General features: G+C 57.6%; 1 protein-coding gene across 4 annotated transcripts; it reads right to left on the bottom strand.

Moving 5' to 3' along the window:
• Positions 1 to 194: 194 nt before the first annotated feature.
• Positions 195 to 9,682, bottom strand: LOC309887793 (AN1-type zinc finger protein 5-like). Of its 4 annotated transcripts, none has more exons than XM_082779759.1 (7): positions 9,547 to 9,682; positions 9,127 to 9,253; positions 6,966 to 7,139; positions 5,506 to 5,599; positions 4,677 to 4,795; positions 2,921 to 3,031; positions 195 to 974 (listed from the first exon to the last, which is right to left on the bottom strand). In XM_082779759.1, the coding sequence occupies exons 3-7, from the start codon at positions 7,114 to 7,116 to the stop codon at positions 826 to 828; spliced, it is 624 nt and encodes a 207-aa protein (XP_082635885.1). In that variant the 5' UTR covers positions 7,117 to 7,139; positions 9,127 to 9,253; positions 9,547 to 9,682; the 3' UTR covers positions 195 to 825. The 4 variants fall into 4 exon arrangements, with proteins under 4 accessions (XP_082635885.1, XP_082635884.1, XP_082635882.1 ...); XM_082779758.1 differs by having other exon boundaries at positions 5,506 to 5,596; XM_082779756.1 differs by having other exon boundaries at positions 9,131 to 9,253; positions 9,547 to 9,676.
• Positions 9,683 to 21,872: the final 12,190 nt, after the last annotated feature.

The following is a 21,872-nucleotide window of genomic DNA, read 5'->3' as shown; positions in this document are numbered from 1 at the left end:
GTGCCCTTCTGTGTTCCCCAGGGCTCTCCACGTGCTTTCTGGAAAGCCCCGGAGCCTCTCTATGCACTTCTGGGCACCCCAGAACCCTCCCTGTGACTTTGTGCCTGCCCCAGAGCCCTCTGCATGCCCTTCCCCACGTGGAGCAGTGCTTGCTTCCACGTCCTGACCTGTGGCTGGAGGGTGTCTGTGTCACGGCAAGCCACAAAATAACTTTACTGTGCCACACTCTGCAGCTTAAGGATGCAGTTGCTTCAACAACAGCTTCTGAAAGGGAAGGGAGGGGTTTAGGAGGCATTAAACTACAGAATCCGCTTTTCTGCGTCTGAGACCAAACACCGCTCGGCGGGCAGGGGTGGGACGGCTGCTGGGAACCCTCAGCTTCCCCTTCTGCGTCCTGCAAGAGCAGACGGTGGGGCAGAGGGAGGGAAGTCCGGGGGCAGCTCAGGGGCTCCAGCCACGAGTCCCGGGCAGTTTGCAGGGCCCGGAGCCGCGGGCTGGAGGGACGGGCTGGCTGAGCGCTGCTGCCTGCGCCCACGCGCTGCCCCGGCAGAAGACGAGCGCCAAGGTGGCACGTGGAGCACGTGAGGGCCGTCATCCTCGTGGGAGCTGGGCAGAAATGGATCGGCTGAGCCCTGTAGGACTGCGGGGAGAGGAGGAACACCATGCTTCTGCCAAGGAGGTGCAAGGAGCCACCCTGCCCAGGTGCTGGTTTGCGTGTGCTGCTGGATCCCCATGTCCACTGGTGGGGCTGGGAGGAGGAGGGAGGCCGGGAGGCCGGGGGGAGCACCAGGCCACCAGGCTGTAGTTCGCGCCGCTCAGCCCCGTTCACAGCTTCTGGATCTTCTCAGCTACGACGACGGGGTTCTCCTTCCGGATCTTCTCAGCGGCTTCTGCCTTGTAGTCATAGGGGCAGGCGTGCATGTCTGAGTACCGGTGAATGGCACAGAACAGGTTCCCGCAGCGGCAGTCAAAGCCTGTGGGGAAGAAGAGCAGAGACAAAACCACATCAGTCACCACCCAGCAGGGTCTGGCCCTCTCCTGCTACACCGTGAAGCTCCCGTAACGCAGAAAGAGGAGGCCGAGCCAGTGAGGGGGGGTCTGTGTCCTCCCTGGGTGAAAGGGAGCTGGGGTAGGGCACGATCTTGGGCCACAGTTTTGGTCTCTTCTGGTTGAGCCGCTCTCAGGGCTGCTGTGAGCACACACGTGCTCCGGGCAGGGCCAGCTGTCACAGCAGTGGGAAAAGCTCCCCAAGCAGCTGCTCTCCTCCTTCCCCAGGGACAAGGAATATGCAGGAGACTGCAGAGAGCCTGATTTCTAGCCCAGGCCGTGAGCAGGCAGCCGCAGCCGAGCCCTCCAGAGCATCACAGCAGCAGCACCTGGACTGGCCAGCAGTGAGGTGGCGAGCAGCAAAACCTTGACCTCATCAGCATCACTTTCAAGCTGTTTAGGCCTTCAAAGTTCGTAATTTAGTCACTTCACTTAGACACAGTGCTGTCCAGAAGTGCGACCGTTATCACAGCACATGGGGAAACTGAGGCACGGAGAAGGGAAGGGATTTGCTTCAGCACAGATCAGCTCCCCACTGTGCCAGCAGTGAACCACGCTCTCCCTTGTAGCAATTACAGGCTGCACAGATCCTAAACACAAGGCTATGAGGTGCCAGTTTACACCTACTTGAGAAAACTCGTTTTATCCTAAATGCCTTGAATTCTCAGGAGTTCCCTGCAAGCTGATTCCTACAGGAGAAGTGACTTCTGAGCCTGAAGCTCTTAAGGAAACACCCATCCAGGAAATCTATCCTCCCTGCAGATCTGAAGGGTAGGCACAGCCACAAAATAACTTCATTATGCCGTACTCTGCAGCTTGAGGATGCAGTTGCTTCAACAACAGCTTCTCAAAAGGAAGGAAAGGGTTTAGGGGGCATTAAAACTACAGAATCCACTTTCCTACATCTAACACCAAACTTTGCCTTCCCTGCAGTCCCAGCCTTATAAACCTGCACTTATTCTATGACAGTGCCCTCAAATCTCCAAGCTCTGAAGTGCCAGGTGCTGGACAAACCTTCTGGGCCAGACTCTGCCAAAGCAGCTTACATCAATGAAAGCACAAGTGCAAGTGCAGCTGCTGACTGCTGAACGCACTAAGGAGGCTAAAGAGGAGAGAGCTCTGCTAGAACAGCGTGACCTGCACGGCGCTAAGGTTAACTTCTGCCAGGGAAAACTAAATGCCAAGAGTCAGTTTAGGGGAATTATGTTTTTATTAACAAATTGCAGGCAAGTTAACTGCTTCATGAATTTTCTTCCAGGGCCAGTTTTCCCAGTGATTCTACAATTGATACCAGCCACCCGACACCACTGCAGCACCTCTCGCTATTTGGCTTTACAGGCTCAATGCTCAGCGCCACCCTGCTCTAAGAAAGCTAATGGCACAAGTCAAGCAACTTGAACAAATAGGATGAGTCCTAGAGTGGGATTTTCAGTTTGACTCTAACTCCCTTCATATCAGTATCACCAAGGTTTTACTGCTGATTCGAATAGGAGCAGAATCAGATCAACAGCGAGCACTGCCTTTGCTTCTGCAAACAGCTTTTGCCAAGCAGCAGAAATAACCCCACAGACACTGCTCCATCCAGTTCTGCAACCCAGAATTCAAGGGCTGGCAGGGAAACCATGATGAGCGTCAGATTCCCCACACTACTGCCAGGGACAGCTCTGTTTGCAGATCAGAGTCCTCTTCCCACCTGCCCTATGGCACCACGTCTTGCAGATGTGAAATACTTTTGGGAGGGGTACCTCCAAGCACTGACCCGTGCCAGCCCTCTGAACTCAGGCAGCATCACAGCACGAAGTGATCTGTTTGTGGGGCTACGAAACCCAACTGCTGAGGCTGCAGGCAGGTTTCCTCACAGTCAGGGTCTTACCAGTCAGCCCTATCTTCTTCCGGCACGTGAAGCAGCGATTCTTTTTCTGTTTTGGCTTTTCTGAAGATGTCTTGCTCTCAGCTGTGTTCTGAGATGTTTCGAGAAGAGTACCTGAAACAAAGACCAGGGTTTTGTTACCTGTCTTGATGAACTACGCCACACATTCATTTTATTCCCGTAGCTGCTTGATTCTGGGTCTGTGCCAGACAAACACCTCCACCTGCACACTCTGGCCCCAACAGTTAACAGCCTGCAGACATCGAACCCCTAACTGAGGTTTGTCTTCTTCCACAGACAGAGATCTGTGTGCCCCACGCAGCTTCACGTTCTTTCTCAGTTCCCTAAGTCCAAGACTCAGAAACAACACCAAGATATTAAGGTTTAGCTAAGGCATACATAGGGTAACGTGACGCTATTTAGCTCATGCTGAGAAAAGGTAATGCTAAGTAGAATTACCTGGTGCTTGCTGTGGGTTAAGAATGCACACAGACAGTCAGCTTAGCTGATGTTCAGTAATACAAGTGCACATCTGAGCCTGGAGTTAATCTTTGTTTAAAAAAAAAAAAAAAATTAACCCCTTGTAAGTACTAGTAATTATTTTTGTTGACTCTTATGTAAGTGTTCCTCGTATGTAGGTCTCAGAATGCTTTGCACAGATACTCATCACTGTCTCTAATCTACCAAAAGGAAAACTGAGCTCTGAAAGCCAGATTGTTAAAGGTCACTGATGCTTAGCAGGATTTCCTACAGCACCTAAGCAGGCTAGAGTCAACAGGAGGGAGGAGCTCCAGCTGCTAGAAGATACACACCTGCAGCGCACACGGCACTGAAAACCAGGCTAAGGAGACCAACAGAGGCAGAGACAGCTTTGTGGATCTGACCCTAAACAACTTTCTAGTAACCCCACAACCAGATGAGGGGCAGGCTCTTTCAAGTCTCTCTTTGACTGAACAGTCTCTCACCTGCCTGTTGTAAACTGTCTCCTGGGCTTGCAAGCAAGGGATTACCAAACAAAAACTGCACAATCACACGCAGTGACTGGAGTCTTTGTTGCTTTTTTTTAAAAACAGCTAACAACCCTGTGTTGTTTTCTTTTAAGCTTTGTACACAAGCAAACTGTCAGTTTTAGCTAAAGGTGGGTGCCTCCAATGCAATGTCGCTTGGTCACAGCTGTGCTGCAGCATGAAGTCTTGCCTTGTAACAGATCAACCAGAGGATGTGTCCTGCTGGCCAGTGACACCCACACTGCTCTACCACTTCCCCGTATCCTCTCTGCAAACAGACTGACAGCGTTACATCCCTCTGAGGAGCAGGGATGCCTCCGATCACACAGCACGACGCCTGGGCCACCGGCTGCCCTTGGCCACCATCACAAACACTGCTCCAGGGTCTCAGCTCCTCTCCCAGCACTACACTGGATCCATCTCTGCTCCTCCCTCGAGAGCTGGCACAGCCCTGCAGCGTGCAGCTGACAGCAGCCATGCAGCAGGCTGTGGGACGCTCTGGGCTTCCTGCCATTCACTAAGATAGGCGTCATGGAAGATGATCCTCCTGCCAGCAAGCTGAGGGCTGGCAGACACTCAGCTCTCAGCCCACGAAGCAATCTCTCGGCCTGCCCTTGGGGGCAGTGTTTTCTCTCCCTGTTACCTTCACTGCCAGTGGCTAACAACTGTCCCCTGGCCAGTGTTGTGCTTGCTGCTGAAAATGACTTGCTAGATTGGTGTCAACTTGTGCAAGGCCAAACCAATCAGTCTACCTGATGAGGAAGATGCTGATGTGCCTTCCTCTGTCTTGATGAACCCTTCCGTCTCGCTGCTGTTTTCTTCTCTGGATATGCTCATGGCTGTCATCTGATGGGTCACAGGAGTCTGAGCACTGGGAGCATTTGCAACGAACAAACCATAGAGCAAACACAAATATTTTTCTTGATGAACAGTTAGGCGGGAGAGATCTTCAGCTCATAAACTTAGTTTCATTATACTTGGAGGGAGCTCAGGAGTACAGTAGGCCACATGCCCTTGAGACTTGGGATCAAAGTTTTTTATAGGCACAAATATGTGATAATCTCTGTTTCCTTTTCTACCCCACTGTATCTCAAAGCCAAGGTAGCAGCCCCAAAAACAAGACCAAGGCCATGGAAACAGAGTTATGAGTCATGACTGTAATGTAATGGGAGAGCTCAAAAAAGTAGTAGTAGTGTCTTCCTTCCTATCAAATATGACTGAGGTCCCTAATTCTGCTCTCACAGCTCCCAGACTGGATCATCACCAGGTGCCTTCACTTAGGACTGAGTTGAAACCGAGCAGTTTAACATAGCTAGTGATGGACACAGAGCACTGGCTGTAAGAGAACCAGTTTACTCCGGGATTTTAATTTACTACTGACCTCTGGTACCTGACTTTGAACCAGTAATCATCGTCAGGAACATCTCAGTCCTCCAGTTAAACCAGGGTCACAGTGACCTGTGTTTGATCCAGCCTGTTTTACAGATTTCTTTGGCTATGCAAAGGATGAGAGCCCACCCCTTGTGTCCCAGGGTTGGTTTGTATCACGGCTGTAGAGACCCCCCCAGACTACGCCCCTACCTGGCTTTCACATCCTCAGGTGTGGAGTCTCCTTCTGCATGCTGCCCTGCAATCGAGTCTGCTGCCATGGGGCTGCTGTTGGGACCACTGGCTGCTGAGAAACAAGATCACAATCTCAGAAAAGTTTTAGAAATGTTAGCAAGTTCCTCAGGTGCTAGGAGAAAGCAGGATGGAGCATTTCCAGCAGGCTTAAACCTCCTGCTCTCTACCAGGAGCTGGCAGGGCACAGCCAGGTTGGGATCACTCCCAGCTCCCCTATTCTTACACTCTCCCCTCCAAATTTGTGTGTAGGTCTCTGTGGGGACAGAACACCAGGCCAAATAGACCTCACCATGACCCGGTGCAGCTATTCTTACACTAGATCAGGAATGGCTCCTTAATCAGGATCAGAGCAACCTTCTGAAACGAGCTGCTCATCTTCCTGAGAGCCAAAGACCTCACTTATGGAGATCTGCTCAGCTCCTCAGGATCTGTGAGCTCCTTTTCGAGGGGTGAGTGTATATTTGCAGCAGTTATATGCTGTGTACCTTCCACTACTGTGTGTTTTTTTAACATCTGGTACAATCTGACTTCAGCCACCCATGACACCTCTGGCACTCTTTGATTTCCCTTCTTTTCCTTCAGCATTGCAAAGCAAATGCCACATCAGCAGCAGAATTCTCCTATGAGTATCAATAGAAGAGTTGTAGTACCAACATCCCTCCAATCCAGTGTTACTGCTCTTAAGTATAAGAACCAGATCCCTCTCTGCTGAAAAGAACTGGCCTCAATAGAACCGTGTTGGTTTATGTCATTCAAGGATCTAAACCAGGGTGTTTAGAAAAACCCTTTGTGATTAATCCTCTGTCAGCAAGAGCTGATATACATTTTGAGTGGGTAATTCAAGCAATGCCATTACTACGCTCAGGAACAAAACTAGAGATCTCCAGAAGGCATTTCTCACTGGTGTTGTGAAGTCAGTACAGGGGGCATCTGCACAGACTCTCAGCAAGAAAAAACCCTGCTGCTGATGCTAAGAGCACCCCTTCTGTGTGCCTAGTTTCTTCCCAACTCACTGATATGTCAGCTGTGCTTAGCTGCAAGAAACAAAGCTTTTATTTCATTGGTTTTGCCTATGCAAACTCAAAAGGCCAAATAAAATTCTGTTTGTTTGGAGGGACCAAACAAATGGTTTGGAGGGTCATGGTTTCCAGCAGTCACCACAGAACTCAGGAGGAAGGTTATAGTTATAAATCTGGGCCACTGTTAGGGCAAGCGAAGTTTTACAGTTTACTGGAAGGTGCTGACTGAGACGGGGTTTCACAAACAGCTGGGTCTGGGAAGAGAACAACCAACCCTCTTACAAGGAACAGAGTTTTTTGGGGGTCAATCTGCTGGTGACTAATACCAGTATCACGCTCTAACACAGTTTGCATCCAGGCACTTATTTAAGATAGATTTCTGGGACAAAAATGCTCTACCTGATGGGCTTATCCGGTCACTGCTCTGTTGCCTCTGCAGAAATTCCTTATAGCAAATGGAGCACATCCCATTGGTTCGGGGGCTGCCATAAAATCCACAGCCAGTGGTGCACAGCAGAGGCACCTGGGTTTGATTCGTCTCTTGAGCCATTCTTTCTCCCTCAAGACACCAAGCTAAAAACAGGAATGAAAATGAGACAGCTGTTACGGTCAAAGAACTAGTTCATTGTATACTGCAGCTGATCAGGAAGGAGCACAAAGGATCCCAAGAGTCTGGTTCCTGCATGCACACAACAATGCAATCTGAGCCCCCTGAGCTAAAGATACAGAGGGCTTGTAAGCAGCGACAGAATACACAACTCTGCTGCCACAAAGCCTGAAAAGTCAACAGGAGTCCCTCCGAACCACAGAGCTTGCTAAACTCTCTGTAAGATACACACATAAGGCCTGGACGATCCGCTCTCAAATGTAGCGAGTGCCATCACAGCATGACTAATGACTCCTGCAAACACCGGAGCAACAAATACAGGTCAAACGGCCAGCATCCAGGTTAATTAGTTACAGTCTGCGCTCAGCACCATTCATTTTCACGACCAGACAGTTTTAGTTTTTTAATTCTCAGGAAGATGATGCAAGTGATTCAAAAGAAACCTACTGACTCTCAAGTCTGACATATTAAAAGCGTTTCCTGACATATGCTGCTGGATAAGGAGAACCAGAGGTTTCTATATTTAGGCTGGAAATAAGAATAAGGCTTCTTTCCATCAATAAGGTGCGGTTCTGGAACACCTCCCTAAGAGGAACAATAGAAACCGTGATCCTACTTTCAAAATGAATCTTACTCTCTGCATCCCATGCTGTTGCCTACATACCCAGGAGCTGACCCCTTCCAGCCACACGTGGCACAGCATTTATATGGCCAGACTGCACTGCACTCTCTAAACCGTAAGCAGTAACTCCCAGCAATAAATAAAAATAAAAACAAATTCAGATGGAACAAAGAGATATAAAACATAAAACATCATCAGTAGCTGGAATTATGCACTGTTCTGCAGGCAAGATCCTGCTTCCAGGGTAGCACCGAGCAGTGCCCCAGCACTACAGATTTACACCAGACAAAAAGGAGCACAGCACCCAGCCCGAGTGGCAGGACGAGTTCTTTCAGCTGGGTGCCGGAGCTCTGCAGCAAGGATTTCCCCCTTCCGTCATCCGCATTTCCTCAGGAAGCAGAGCAGAGCAGAGCCAGCTTCCCCGGCCTGGTCCCTTTGTGTGAACAACGTGGCCGTGGCCTGTCCAGCTTTGGCACAGGACAAGGGACATGGACGTTCACAGGTGGCTCTCGCTTGGGAGTGCCCTAGCAAACACGAGGCGCTGCTCTGGGGAGCTCCCAGCAGCGTGCCTCCTTCTCCCAGCACAGACACACAAAGCATCCACAGCTTCACAACTAACTCGGCCACTTTCTTTCACGCACCCACAAAACTTGCTCTGCAAAAGGAATAAGGTGACGGGATCACGAAATAACAACCCCCAGGAGCGCTCCTGTGGGAAGGAAGTGAATCAGCTCTGCTTTGTTCCTCCTTGTCCTCAGCTGTGCGATAGGAATCTCAGCTCTGCAACTGGGGTTTCCTTTGCAGAGCTCAGACCAGTGTTCCCGTTACCAGACCTGGGGTTCCTCAATTCAGACCAACCTCTCCTTCAGCACAAGCAGCCGCAGGAGCCTCCTCCGCACTCAGCTCCCCTGGCCAGGCTGCACAAAGGTTGTGGTTAGCACAGAGCAAACCTGAAAGGCTGAATCGCTGTGACTGCAACCAGGTGGCAACCACCACCACTCACAGAATGATTTTCATAAGTTGTTTCTAATTTTGAGTGACCCTAGAGACAGAAATAGAGGATTGCTGCTACATTTGACAAGTTTAGCTACCCCTCAGCAGGCTGCCTTACCTAGCCATCCACGGGCAGCCCGCAGATGGTCACAAGCAGCACGTAGCCTTCCTGCAAAACCCACTGAAATACAGAACCCGAGGGGAGATCTGACCTCTTCCCCTTTTGCTGCTCCGTCCACGAGCCAGCCCCAGGCAGCCTGGAGGCGGCACCAGCTCAAGGCCGTCAGAAGCCAGGGCTAACACCGCTCCTGGGCCACCCAAAGCCCCCGTCCACTCACCCACCGGGCCTCCCGTCCGCCGCTCCGCTCAGAGAGGCGCCCCGAGGAAGCCGCCCCGCAGCTGAGCCGCTCCCTGCTCCAAGGCCAAGGCCGCCCCGAGCTGCCCGTGCGGGGCCGAGACCCCCACCTGAAAGAGAAACCCCAAACCCGAGTCACGGCCACGGCGCTCGGGACCCCTCCGGGACCCCAGCAGCTGCCGTTGGCGCGGGGCCCGCCGCGGGGAGGCCCCGCAGGGCGCTGTGGAGCCCCCGCGGCCTCGCCGGCCCGGGGGGTGGGCAGGGCAGGGCGGGGGGAGGCCCTCCCCGGAGCTCGCCCTCAGCCGGGGCCGGGCGCCCGCTCCCGGCTCGCCGCAGAAATCGAGGCCGAGGCTTCGCGGCCTACGCGGAGGCTGCGGGCAGGGCCGGGCCGGGCCGCACTCACCGGCGGAGGCGGGCGGCCGCCGGGCCGGGCCGGGCCGGGCAGGGCCGGGCCGGGCCGGGCCGGGGGCGGCCGCCGGGAGGCTCAGGCGGGCGGCGGGCAGGGCGGGCGGCCGCGAAACATGGCGGGCGCGGCGGAGGGACCGCGGCCCCCGAGCGCCCTCCCCCGGGGAGGGCCCGACCGGGCGGGACGGGACGGGACGGGGAGACGGGGCCGGAGGGGAGGGCTGGGGACCCCCGGGCACCGGGCTGGGGCCCCCCGGTTATCGGTTTGGGGACCTCCTGGCACCGGGCGTGGGTGATGCCCGCTATAGGGAAGGGCCCTGGGGCCGCCCCATCGGCACCCCCTTGCTCTGGCTGTGAGGGTCTGGGAAGCCCTGCTGCAGGGGCTGGTAGCGGGGCGATGGTTGGAGCAGGTGGCCTTGGAGGGCTTTTCCAGCCCTAATGATTCTGTGATGCAGTTGGACACAGACTATAGGAGAAGGGACTGGGACCTCTGTGCCCTAAAGCTATAGGGGCCAGGGCACAGCTGATGGCGCCCCAGCTGTAGGGGGAGAGTTGGGAGTGGGGAGCCCGCTGCACATCAACATTGTTAACACAAAGTTAATTCAGAGATCATTTAGTCCCAAACAGGCCGTGTCGCTGCTGCTTCACAGACAGACAGGGATGTCGGGGTGCTCTGAGGCCCAGCATGATGCTGCAGAGCCACGCTTCCATTGCACAGGGAGGCACAGGCCGTGGACCTGCCAGCCCCGGCAGCGGCTGCAATCAACCCCTCGGAGTTTGCCAGCCGCCACCTCCCACATTTTGTTCTGCTTCGTCAGCAGAATGAAAAAGCAGCGGAGTAGGAGAGCTCTTCCCTCTGCAGGCACTGGGCAATGGTGGTTGAACCGCTCCTTAGTGAACTATGCAGAGCCGAGTTCTGGAGGTTTCCAGCTGGAAGGCAGGCTGTGCAGGCTGCAGATCATCCCTGCTGCTCTTCTCTGAACCTTTTTTTTTTTTTTTTTTTTCTTAAACTCTGCTTGGGTATTGTCATGACATCTCACTATAAGGCTGGTCCATCTGTGAGCTGGTGCCCAAGGTGCAGCCTCCTCCCTAGCCATGCTCTTGTGTTCATGACTTTGTGGGTGCCTCCTGCAAATGACTGGACTTGGAAAAAGTGCCAGGCAGGGCGTTTGGGCAAGCAGTGGGGAGCAAAACCCCTGAGAAACCACCATTAAGGTCAGCTGCTGCCCAAAAGGCTGGTTGTCTTCCCTGTCCCAGGGGCTACAAAAATGTTAGTGGGTTATGTGGGCACTGGCACAGTGTTACTGCATTTCTTCAGTTAACCAAAGCAGGCTTTGCCCTGGGGATGCTCTTGGGGCTCCGGACACCCAGGAAACCTTAAGGGGCTGTTTCCTGCATCTGTGGGTACAGTTTGATTTTTTTTTTTTTTAAGGGCTGAATAAGTCACGCTTTGTCCCTCATCTGCCTGTGCAAGCATTCCCATCCATGTCCTGGGGTGCACCCCCCTGGACCCACACGGGCGTTGGGGTCTGCGCAAGCATGAATCGAGCAGCCCCAGGCACTGACACGAGAGCAAGGGGCTGCGCCGGGTCCCTCCAGGAGCTGCTGGGGCTGCTGGAAGATGCTGGAGCGAGCAGCAAGTCTAGCAGCCGCCACCCCCTTCCTGGGACAGATTAGGGTGGGGGGCACCCGGGGCAGCACCCCGAGCCCCCACAGCTGCTGGGGGACCCGGGAAGAGGCCGAGGCCGAGGCAGAGGCCACGGCCAGGGCGTGCTGGCCACCAGGTGGCACCAGGCTCTCACGGAAAGGTGGGCACCCACGCACGGACACAGCCCCCACCCTCTCACCCCCTCCATCTCCCCTCCTGCCCTCAACCAACCCCCCCCAGCCCCCTGCTTCCAGCCTGGGGTGGAAGCAGGGGCCCCAAGGAGGGTGTAGGGGCACCTGGCCAGAGGGACAAGGGCAGAGAGCAAGGGGCACGGTGAGCAGAGCTGTTACATATTTCCTCATGATGCTATTTTCATATTCAAGGCCGCAGGGGGCTCCTGGTTGACCCAGCCTGGACCTGTCCCCTCCCTGCTCCTCTCTCCCCTCGTCCCCTGACCTGCTGTGGCCACCGCTGTGGCACCAACGGCACGGGGACACGCTGCTGGAGCATCACCCCCTGCCTGGCACTGCTGCTGTCTCTGCCCGCTGTCGGGTGGCATCAGCCCCCTCCAAGGCCAGTCTCGGGGTTACCTAATGACTGCGCAGAGCACAGAAATGTCACTCCACCTAAGGGAGCAAGGCGTGCAGGGAGGGGAGGGCTGGGAGAGACGGGGTGGCAGAATCGAGGAGCAAAAGAGTATCGATTTCTAGCCAATTATCACTGTTATCAAAGCAGCACAATGAAAGGACGAGGACAAATTTCCAATACCCAGCCTGCCTCTCTGAGGCCAGAAGCTCGGCTGCACAGCACACATAAGCACGCACGCAAGCACTTACGTCTGCACATGTACGTGCTTGTAGCACACGCATGTGCGCGCGCACACACACACACACACACACACTGCGCACGTATCCTCCGCTCGGCAGCATCTGCTGAGCTTGTTTTCCCAGCAGAGTTAATCTCCCCAGCCTGCTCCACTGCCTTGGCTTTCGGTGCTGCCAGGATGTGCCTCCATCTGGCTCCTGCTGAGCGCGGGGAGGGCGCGGGGCTCTGGGGATGGTGGCAAAGCTCTGCCCCATGAGGAGCCCGGGCCGTGGGACCGTGCCCCTTTCTTATCCCCAGGCTGCTCTGTGCAGCTTTCTCCCTCCTCCTCCCCGCTGCCCGCAGCTGGGTGCAGCCCTGCTGCACCCCAGGGCTCTCCCAGGCTGTCAGCTGAATGCTTGCCCTGCAGAGGTTTGGTTTCTCATCCCTCGCAGGATGGTTGTGGGGGTAACACAGCTCTGAATTATGTTGCTCTCATCTTGTTGGTGGCAGGCGGTGTTTGGGAGCAGCGGAGATGCCCGTGGGGACCAGAGCCTGGCTCAAAAAGCATGCAAGAGACCGGTGCAACACCACGTAACGCACAGGAGAATCCATGCAGAGTGTGCTGGGAGATCTGCTGGGGATTCTGCGTGTTCCTTTCTGGCACTGCTGCTTCCCAAAGCAAGGAGCAGGACCCAAACCTTCACCACCCACCCCAGACACTGCCACCACCTCCTCCACAGCCCCGCTGCCCAGGCTCTGATCTCGCACAGCTAACACATTGACCCAGAGCTGTGCTAGCCCCTCACCGCAACGTCCCGCGCTCCCTGCCAGCATGACACACATCTGGGGAAGAAGAAAGGTGTGGGGGGCATAAAAATCCTTTTAATAGGCTCAGTGGGTTAGAAACCCCCTTGCAATTACCACCTTCTCCTTGTCCGGTGCGTACAAAGGACTCGGTGGGGTGCCGGGCATGTTCCTGACAAACCCAGCGCAGCGGCGGGAGCTGGGAGGAAAGAGCAGACGCGGGAGCCCTTTCAGACTCTGCTATTTGGTTGCAAACTGCTTAATTTCCTGAACAGAATGATATTTTTGTTGTTGTTGTTGTTGTTTTGATGGAAGGACGGCACTTTTTTGGCATGTTACAATCCCAGGGCTATTCATCCGTCGCCACAGCAACGAGCTCCATCAATGGCCATCCGAGATTGCGGATGATTAGAGACAACATGTAAAAGGTGGAAGATGCTGGGCACCTCGCAAACCTCATCTTCCCAAATGACTCGAATTATCCTCATTATTTCTCCCCGGCCAATTCTCTCCCCAGTCCACAGGAGACGTCGCCGTTATATAAACACGGGAAGAGCGGCGTTACGAGGGCTGGTGGAGGAGCAGGGAACGGTCTTTTCTGGTGGGGGCTGACCTGGAAAACTTGAGACATGGAGAATGAGACCCAGCAAGATGCTCAGGGAGCTGCGAGCAGCTTCTTGTGCCCAGGGTGGGCATTGATGGGGGCTATGGAGAAGCAAGGTTGCTCCCAGAGCATTACAGGGAGCCACAGCCCTCACTGCAACACCACTGCCTGTTTTGGGGATAAAACAGGGGGAAATGGGTTGCTGGAGTCTGGAGCATCCCAGCAGAGGGGCTTCCCGTGGTAGTGGTGTCCACGGGGCTGCGCCAAAGCGCGGCAGCCATGAAACTTTAATGCAGCCTGAAATATTCATGGAGTTTTCAACGCCGACACAGAAATCGCACTAAATGGCCTGAATATTTCATGGGTGGCTCCGCGTCGGGATGCTGGGGGGGTTCCTCAGCAGGGGACACCAGGGCCCCGCCGCAGCCCTGCACAGCCGTGGCCGGGCTGTGTCCCACACCGGCACTTGGCACCTCCCTTGGGTGGCAGGAGGGTGCCTGGCACCCACAGCGGAGGGGTGCAGCCCAGACACGCTTCGCCCTCCCCGAAGAATCTTTCACAACCTCCCCGCCCCAACACTGGTGGGTGCAGCTGGCCCCGACCCCACATGGGGCCACGTGGTGGCCTGGAAGGTGACTGCAGGTGAAGCTGGAGGGGTGGCTGGGATCCAGGTCAGATCTCCATCGCCTCTGGGAGCCTGGGAGCTCCCAGCCCGTGTCACCCGATACCTGCTCCCAACCGCATCGCTCGGGTCACCCGAGGTCCCCAAACCCCACAGCCACGGCGGGCAGCGAGGACACGGGGCTCTGGCTGTCATGGGAGGATGGGGCACGTGTGGGATCCCGATCCCCACACAGGGACAGCTCCCGAGCCCCGAGCATGCTGCAGGGCAAGGCAGGAGCCGCGTCCTGCTCTGATCCCCTCTCTGTAAAGCTGCTGGGGCCCAATGCTGTCACCTCCAGGGGCATGAGGGACACCTTGGGGGCAGGGGCTGAGGGGAACATTCCTGCTCCCGGAGAGTGAATCCTGCACCGTCTGCCCACCCCACAGGCTGAGGACCCAGCTGCTGCTGCAGCTCTGCCACCGCCATCCCCCCCGCGCAGTGTCACATTGGATGTGAGAGGCTGACACCTCCGGGCTGTGACACCCGTGACATTGCGGGCACGTCTGCAGCCGATCGATCCCCGCCACATCCTGGAGCCCCCGCTCGGGGAGCAGCACCCGGTCCAAACCCCCAGCTAGGACGCTGACCCTGAGCTCCCGCTGTGCTCCCTATTTTGGGTGACATCGGCTCGCTGGGGGCACCCCTTTAGCACCGCAGTCCCCTACGTCCCCATCCCGTGTTTAGGGCTTCATGATGCAGGCCAGCAGCCGGTGCCTGCCTTCATCCCGCATCCTCAGAGGAGGAGGATGGGGACACACCTGCGAGGGCAGAACTGAGTGACGGGGACGGAGAGGACCTCGCCCTGCAGTGCAGGGTGGGAGAAGGAGTTAATTCCTACACCGAAAAGCTCTTTGCCGGCATCTCGTCTCTAATGGAAGAGTCATGTCGGATTAGCGGGCGGCGGGCGAGGCGCCACACGAGCGCCCTGCTTGCCGCAGCCGGTGTGGGGAGAGGCCGGGGAAGCCATGCGGAATGGCAGATCTGGGCCACTGTGCCAGCGCCGGCGGGGCTGCGCCACGCCGGGGACCTCCCGCTCCTCCTGTCCCCCCCGGCCGGCTGCGAGGGTGTGGGGCTTGGGCGAGCTTTTGTTCCCCATTGCGCTCCCGGGCTTGGTTGCTGCTGCCTCCCATCCTTCTGCAGTACCTGTCCTTCTGCAGCATCCATCCTTTCCTGGCACCCATCCTTCCCCGGCACCTATCTGTCCCCAGCACCTACCCATCCCCAGCACATCCTTCCCCAGCACCCATCCTTCTGCTGCACCCAGCTGTCCCCAGCACACCGACTTTGCAGTGTCCTCGCAGAGACCAAGGCTGGTTTTCCTCTCTTCCTTCCAGCCTGAACAATAATGGGGTTCACAGGAAAGGAAACCCCAAGCCCTGGTGGCCCCAGGGGCCATCTCTGCATCTCTCTCTGCGGTTCGGCGCACCGCTCACCGCTGCAATCCAATAACAGTGCCCGGGTGGCAGAAAGTGGGTCAGGCACATTGGACACCATGTGCTTCGCCTCCCCGTTCACACTCCTTATCGCAGCCCTGACGGTAAATAAACCAGCCGGTCTCCCCAGCAACCCGCGCTGTGCCGGGAGCGGAGTCCAAGGCGAGCCCAGCCAGCCGGGACCGAGCGGATGAGCGGGGACAATCGCAGGGCAAAAACCCTGAGCCCTTTGGCATGGCGTGGGGATCGGGCTCTGCACCACAGCCAGGAGTCCCTGCAGCCACCCCAGTGCCCACATCGCTCCGTCCGACACCCACCACTGGGTCCCAGTAGGGCTGGAGGGGTTTGAGACCCATTTCTGGGTGCGAGGCGGGCTCTGCAAAGGGCACTGCGTTCCCCAGAGCCACTCACTGGTTCAGGTAAAAACCAAGATGGGAAAACTCCGGAAAACTGCAATATTTCAAAACTGGTAAAAGCCCTCAATATACTGCTTTGTGATGGGACGTTTTAACCGATTCAGGGGGGATGCTCCCCCAGCTGAGCTCCTTGGAAGGGCTGCACCCATGGGCCCTGCCTGTTTGGGGAATCTTCAGGGCAACGAGGAGCCCACATGGCTCTTTCCCCACTCCCTACCAGAGGAAGCAATGTCTGAAAGCACCCCAGCATCCCTGACCCACTGACCCACAAAACCAAGCCCTCCCGGAGGGGCTGAGTGAGGGGCCGTGCCCCGATGCCCCCGCAGAGCATCCCCCCCGTGGGCAGCCCCAGTGGTCACCGGCCAGGCTGCCCCCCTGGCATCCCCCGCCCCACAAGACGAGCTGCTCAAAGCTCAGCCCTTTGTTTTGTGCTTTCATATTATTTAATTCTCCTCTCCTCACTTGCACTTCAGGGGCAGTGGCTAAGCCCTGGGTTTTGCTAAGCTGGGATCGTATTAAAAGAACAGAGAGGAAAAGAGTTTCTCGTGATAAGCTGCTTGCGGTAACGGAGATGGATTTAAGGAAACTGCTCCCGTAGCAATATTATTGCCCAAATGCACCCAGAAAACGTGAAGCATCCAGGGGATGTGGGCAGGGAGCAGGGACGGCCCCAGGCTCATCCCAAGCAGGGGGACCAGGATCAGCCCCAGTTCCCACCAGGGCTGGGACCGGGGCCGGGGGCACGCCTGGGGCTGGGGCTGAGCCCGTTTGCTGGAGGCAGCGGGTGGCTCACCTGGGCTCCGGCGATATTAAGAGCTAAGTCCCCGGGCACGGCTTTTTCCAGAGCGGCAGCCAAAAAGGTGCTTACGGGGCCGCGGACGGAGGCTGCCAAGCCCTAATTAGAGGCGCTCAGCAGTGCAGTGTGCTAATACGCAACCTTTCGCCTCTGGAGGCTGGGATTTAAACCGCAGCAAAGGGGATGTGAGCACTGGAGCTGTTTGGTACAAGAAGGTGGAAACGTCCCTTCCCTCCCCAAACTGCTGCTGGGACTGGCTGGGGGGGGAAACATTGCAAACCGGGAGCTGCTGGCACTCCCTGGCTGGTTGGTGCTCAGCGTCCCCAAAATCACACCACAACCATGCAGCAGGGCCCCCAGATACACCCCCAGCCCTCCTTGGCAGGGAAAAGAAGGTGGAGGGGGCTGAAAACGGAACGAGCCCCCGCGTTCCTCCCTGCCTTGCCCAGCTCTTTCATTCTCCCTCTCTCCGCATTAACGCGTTAACTTTGGCCAGAAGCTTTTCCCACTGACCTACTGATCTTTCCTATTTTGGTCCCTGGAATTAAGGGATTGCTGGGATTAAGTCACGCTAAAGCCTCCCGATCGGCTCTGGTGCGGGACACGCGGGTACCAACATAGCAGGCAGCTCTGCTGTGGGGAGGAGAAAGCCCAAAGGTGGCCGATGCTGCAGGCAGTGCCCGTGCATAGCCACCCTCAACCCCTCTAGCCCCTTTTCCTCCCATCCCTGGGTTTTCCCAGTTTTTTGTTTTGTTTTATTTTTTCTTTTTTCCTCCTCCTTTCCACCTGCAGACAGAGCTGCAGCAGCTCTGGAGCCTCTTCCCCCTGAACCACCCAGTTCCCAGACACAGCTCAGGCAGCCAAGAGGGAGCTCTTGGCCAAAAATTTGCCAGTTTGTGGCCAGTATGGAAATTCCCCCAAACACAGGCTGTCCGCCTCGGGGAACAGCCCCAAGGTGTCCCCATCCCGTGTCCCCTCGCTGCTTGTCCCCGGTGCAGGGACCAGGTCCCCATGTGTGCCTCCTGTGGTGGCAGGTCCCCAGGTCCCCGCTCGCTCGCCGCAGCATCACGTGAAACCTGCAAATTTTGTGGCTGGTGCTCGGAAGTTCAAAAAGATGGAGGTGGGGGGGGAGCAGGAACAAAACTGCTTTGAAGGTATCTGGAGATTAACTCAAGGCCAAGACGGAGGCACGGAGACTTTTACAGCAAAACCTCATTAACTGTGAGAGCAGGAGGGGGCTGGGGGGAGCAGGGAAATCTTCTAAGCAAGAGGAGAAATGTTTGATTCAGCAGAAACAAGTGGGAAAAAAGCCCCCTCGCATCCCCTCCTCTCCTCTTTTATCTGTCTCGGGAGGATCAGGGTGGAATATGCAATCTGCCCCTTTTCTCTTTCCTGTTTATCTCCTAATTACGACGCTGGAGATTCGGCGGTGCTGGGCGGGGGCTGCGCTGCCCGAGCTGGGGGGCGAGAGCCCAGGGGGGGCACCCTGGCACCGCATCCCCTCCGGGGCCGGCAGGAGCAGCATCACTCCTGCCACGAGCTGCATCGGGGCTCTGTGGGTTGGGTGCAGCGTCCCACCAGGAGCGATGCTCCGATGCTCCGAGCGATGCCCGGGTGCAGGAAACATCACCCAGGGAGACGGGGGCCGGGAGGACCGGAGGCGATAACATCGGCGGCGGCGAGGGCTGCCGGGAGCCAGCGCCGGCTCCTCCGGAGTGAAAACAAAGCGGCGCCGCAGCAGTCTCCCGGCACCTCGGCCCACTAACCTACTTTGGGCATCGCCGCGCCGTGGGGACGGGGATGGGGACAGAGACTGGGACCAGAAGGGGCTGCAGCATCCTAAGCCTCGGCCACGCGCTGCCGTGTCCCCAGCATGGGGACGCGAGGGGACGTGGCCTGGCCGAGCGGTGGGGTGAGCCCCTAATGAAGGCTCAGCGGGCACTAATTGCTCAGGGCCCCCCTTAGGGTGCAGGGTGAGGCCAGGCACCCCTTCCTTGGCCCACTGGTGGCTCTGCCTTCTAATTAGCCTCGTTATACTGCATCGCTGCTGATTAAGGGCCAGGTAATTGCTCCGGTGTTGGATGTCCCTTATAGCCACGCCGGTGCGGGTATTGCATAAGCGGCGGGCGTTACGTGAGCGGGTCAGGCCAGCCGGGGGGCTCCAGTTACACCCGGCCCCACTGCCCCCCTGCACAGCCCCGGCCCCGGATGGGCACAGGGATGGGGACACGGACATCCCCCTCTTGGGATGTGGCAGGGACCTCGCTGCTGCCTCAGTTTCCCCCTTTGCCTGGCCCACACTGGCTGCAGTGGCTGGGTCCAGGGGACAACCCCAGGCTCAGATCGCAGTGCAAAGGGGTCCCTGCGGGGGGGACAAAGCACTGCCCACCCCACCACACCCAAGCGGCCCCCACCCCACCCCAGGGACCCCACCAGCCTTTGCATAATGAACACTGCAGGGCAGTGACTCACACAGCTTCGGCGGGGACACGTGCCCAGCACCGTGCAGGATTTGGCCGTCTGTGGGGCTTGAAACTGAGTCACGGGGAGGTGAAGAGACCCGGCGGTGCTGATGGTGGCCAGCACCATGCCAGGGCTGGGTGAGCTCGGGGCAGCCCCGACGTGGGGCTGTGCGCATGGGGCTGCTCCCCGAGGCCGGGGCAAGGGGCTGCGGGTGCAGGAGGGGCGATGCTCGCAGGCGGGCGGAGGGGTTCGCCCCTCGCTGGGTGCGGTGCAAGCGAGAGCAAACAGTGATTAAGGAGGGGTGGTGTAATCCCAAATTCCTGCTCACCTTCAGGCCAGCCAGGGTGGAAGGAGCAGATCCTGGTGGCGGAGCTGTGCAGGCAGCTGCCGCTTCGGGATGCTGCAGGTACCATCTCCGCATGCATGGGCTGCTCGAGCCACCCACAAACAGGGCTTGGCATTGCACCAGACCCGACTGCATGGAGGGGAAAGGTTTTTGGAGGTTCAGTGCCTTCCAGTGATACCAGGTGCAAAACAGTGCTGTGGGGAGGGAGGGGGTAGTATCCCACTGGGAGCAAAATCACCCAGAGAGCCCAGCCAAGGCTTTGCCGAGACCAGGACTCAGTCATCTCAGGAATTAAATCCAGCCAAGTGCACAGGGCAACCACAGGACCCCTGCCCTACACCATCGAGGGCCCCAGTCGGGATAAAACGGGTCCCATTCCGGTGCAGCTCCATGCACACCCCAGGGGAGCAGCATCCCTCCGCCCAGCCAGAAGGGGCACGGCACAACGTCCACCCCCACAAGCGCCCACCCGGCACAGAGGTCAGCGCCGTGCACGAAGGGTTAAGGAGCCGTGGGGCGCGAGGTGCAGGCGGCGTGCGTGGGTCTGGCGTTGCTCACCGCGAGGTGTGGTGCGCGCTTATGCAACCTCATAGTTTTGGGTTGCGCCGGGCACCTGGGGGATATTTTTGCTCTTGCTCTGGCGAGGTTCGGTGGCGACTGTCACAACAGCAGCAATCTCAGTGAGTGGCAAGCACCTGCCAAGAGGGGCGAGTATGCCAGGGCCAGACTCACGTGCCCTGGGCATTGCTCTGAGTCTCAGTTTCCCCATCTGTGAAACGGGGCTAATGATGGTGACCTCCTTTGGGCAGAACCTTTGACCTCCAGGGACGGCGGCAGCCTTGTGCTGGCACAGAGGAGACTCTGGCTGGGGTGGGATGTGCAGGGGGGGTGCTCACAGAGCCCGGCTGGAAGCAGAGGCTGAGAGCACCGAGGCCGCCCGTCACCCCGTGTCCCGTCCGCGTGCCCAGCCATGCGGAGCGCGGTGGGGAGGAGGGACGGAGCCGGGAGGAAGGAGTGAATCGGAGCGGCGAGAGCAGTGAACCCGCTCCCAATCGCCATCAGCACGATCACATCAGGCAGCTGCACTGGAGCGCAGCAGCAGCTCAGCCCCCGCCCTGCTGCTTGCATCCCCCTCCCTGGCCGCAGCCCCTCTACAAAGTGCCACCGCTGCCACCTGCCCTCACTGGTGCAGGGGACAAGTGCCAGGGGTGGCCTGGGAGGGTGCAGCGATGCCACGTGTGTGGCCACAGCAGTGGCTGCATCTGTGCCTGTGGCTGATGTTACCTCCATGCCCTTGTCATGGTGGGTGCCATCTCTGCACACAGCGGGTCCTCAGGCCAGTGCCACCATCCCAAGGCCCTGGGTGTCCCTGGGCACTGCTGAGCACCGTGTCCCTTACACCCTGAGCCCGGCTCCAGCTGTGGCATGGATCGATCGCCTCCAGCCCTGGGATGTGGCACCCTGGGGACTCTGGTCACCTGGCACAAGAGTGGCATTGCAAGCCCCATGCCAACACCTCTGACGCTGCACCACAGCCACCTGGCCCAGAGCCATCTCTTTGCACTTATTACAGCAGCACCTTGGAGCACCTCATGGTCCTGGGCACAACCCTGACCCCAAAATCCTTGGCATGCACTGAAGCAGGAAGAAGGAGGATGCACGGTGGGAACAGCTCATTGCCCCCAGAGGTTTTGCAGCTCTCCCAGCCAGGACGTCCCCTTGGACCATGGCATCTGCAGCATGGTGGCACAGAGACACTGAGGTGCCCATGCTTTCTACATCACCCACAAAGGGACGCAGCAGCAGCGCCTGATGCCAGCACCTGCTTTGGGGAGCCCGCCTGGAGGTGCGCGTCCCTGTGCCAAACGGGGCCGGGCAGAGAATGGTGCAAAGGGCCGCGGTGCAGTGACTCAGCGGGACACGCAGACGTCCTCGTGCCTGGGCGAGCCGGGCCAGGCATGGCCCTCCCATGGGCGGGCAGCACTGAGCACCCAGCGCACAGCACCCAACATGCAGCACCCCACGTGCAGCAAGCACCTGATGTGCACAAACCAATGTGCAGCACCAGGTGTGCAGCACCCAGCGTGCAATGCCCAGCGTGCAGCACCCAGCGCACAGCACCCGATGTGCGTCCACCACCGTGCAGCACCCGATGTACAGCACCCAGCATGCAATGCCCAGCATGCAGCACCCGACGTGCAGCGCCCTGTGTGCAACGCCCTGTGTGCAATGCCCAGCGTGCAATGTCCAGTGTGCAATGCCCAGTGTGCAGCGCCCTGTATGCAGCGCCCTGTATGCAGCGCCCTGTGTGCAGCGCCCTGTGTGCAGCGCCCTGTGTGCAGCGCC

This window comes from Aythya marila (assembly GCF_965140915.1).
Source record: "Aythya marila genome assembly, chromosome: 27".
Classification (NCBI taxonomy): Eukaryota; Metazoa; Chordata; class Aves; order Anseriformes; family Anatidae; genus Aythya; species Aythya marila.
This window is presented reverse-complemented; position numbering and strand designations above follow the sequence as displayed.

Excerpts from the sequence above, each read along its gene's own strand:
- LOC309887793 (XM_082779759.1), bottom strand. The coding sequence starts at position 7,116 with ATGGCTCAAGAGACGAATCAAACCCAGGTGCCTCTGCTGTGCACCACT. Across the intron at positions 4,796-5,505 it reads CCTGAGGATGTGAAAGCCAG|TGCTCAGACTCCTGTGACCC; the intron begins GTAGGGGCGTAG and ends AAATGCTCCCAG. Across the intron at positions 975-2,920 it reads GAAGAAGATAGGGCTGACTG|GCTTTGACTGCCGCTGCGGG; the intron begins GTAAGACCCTGA and ends TCTTCCCCACAG.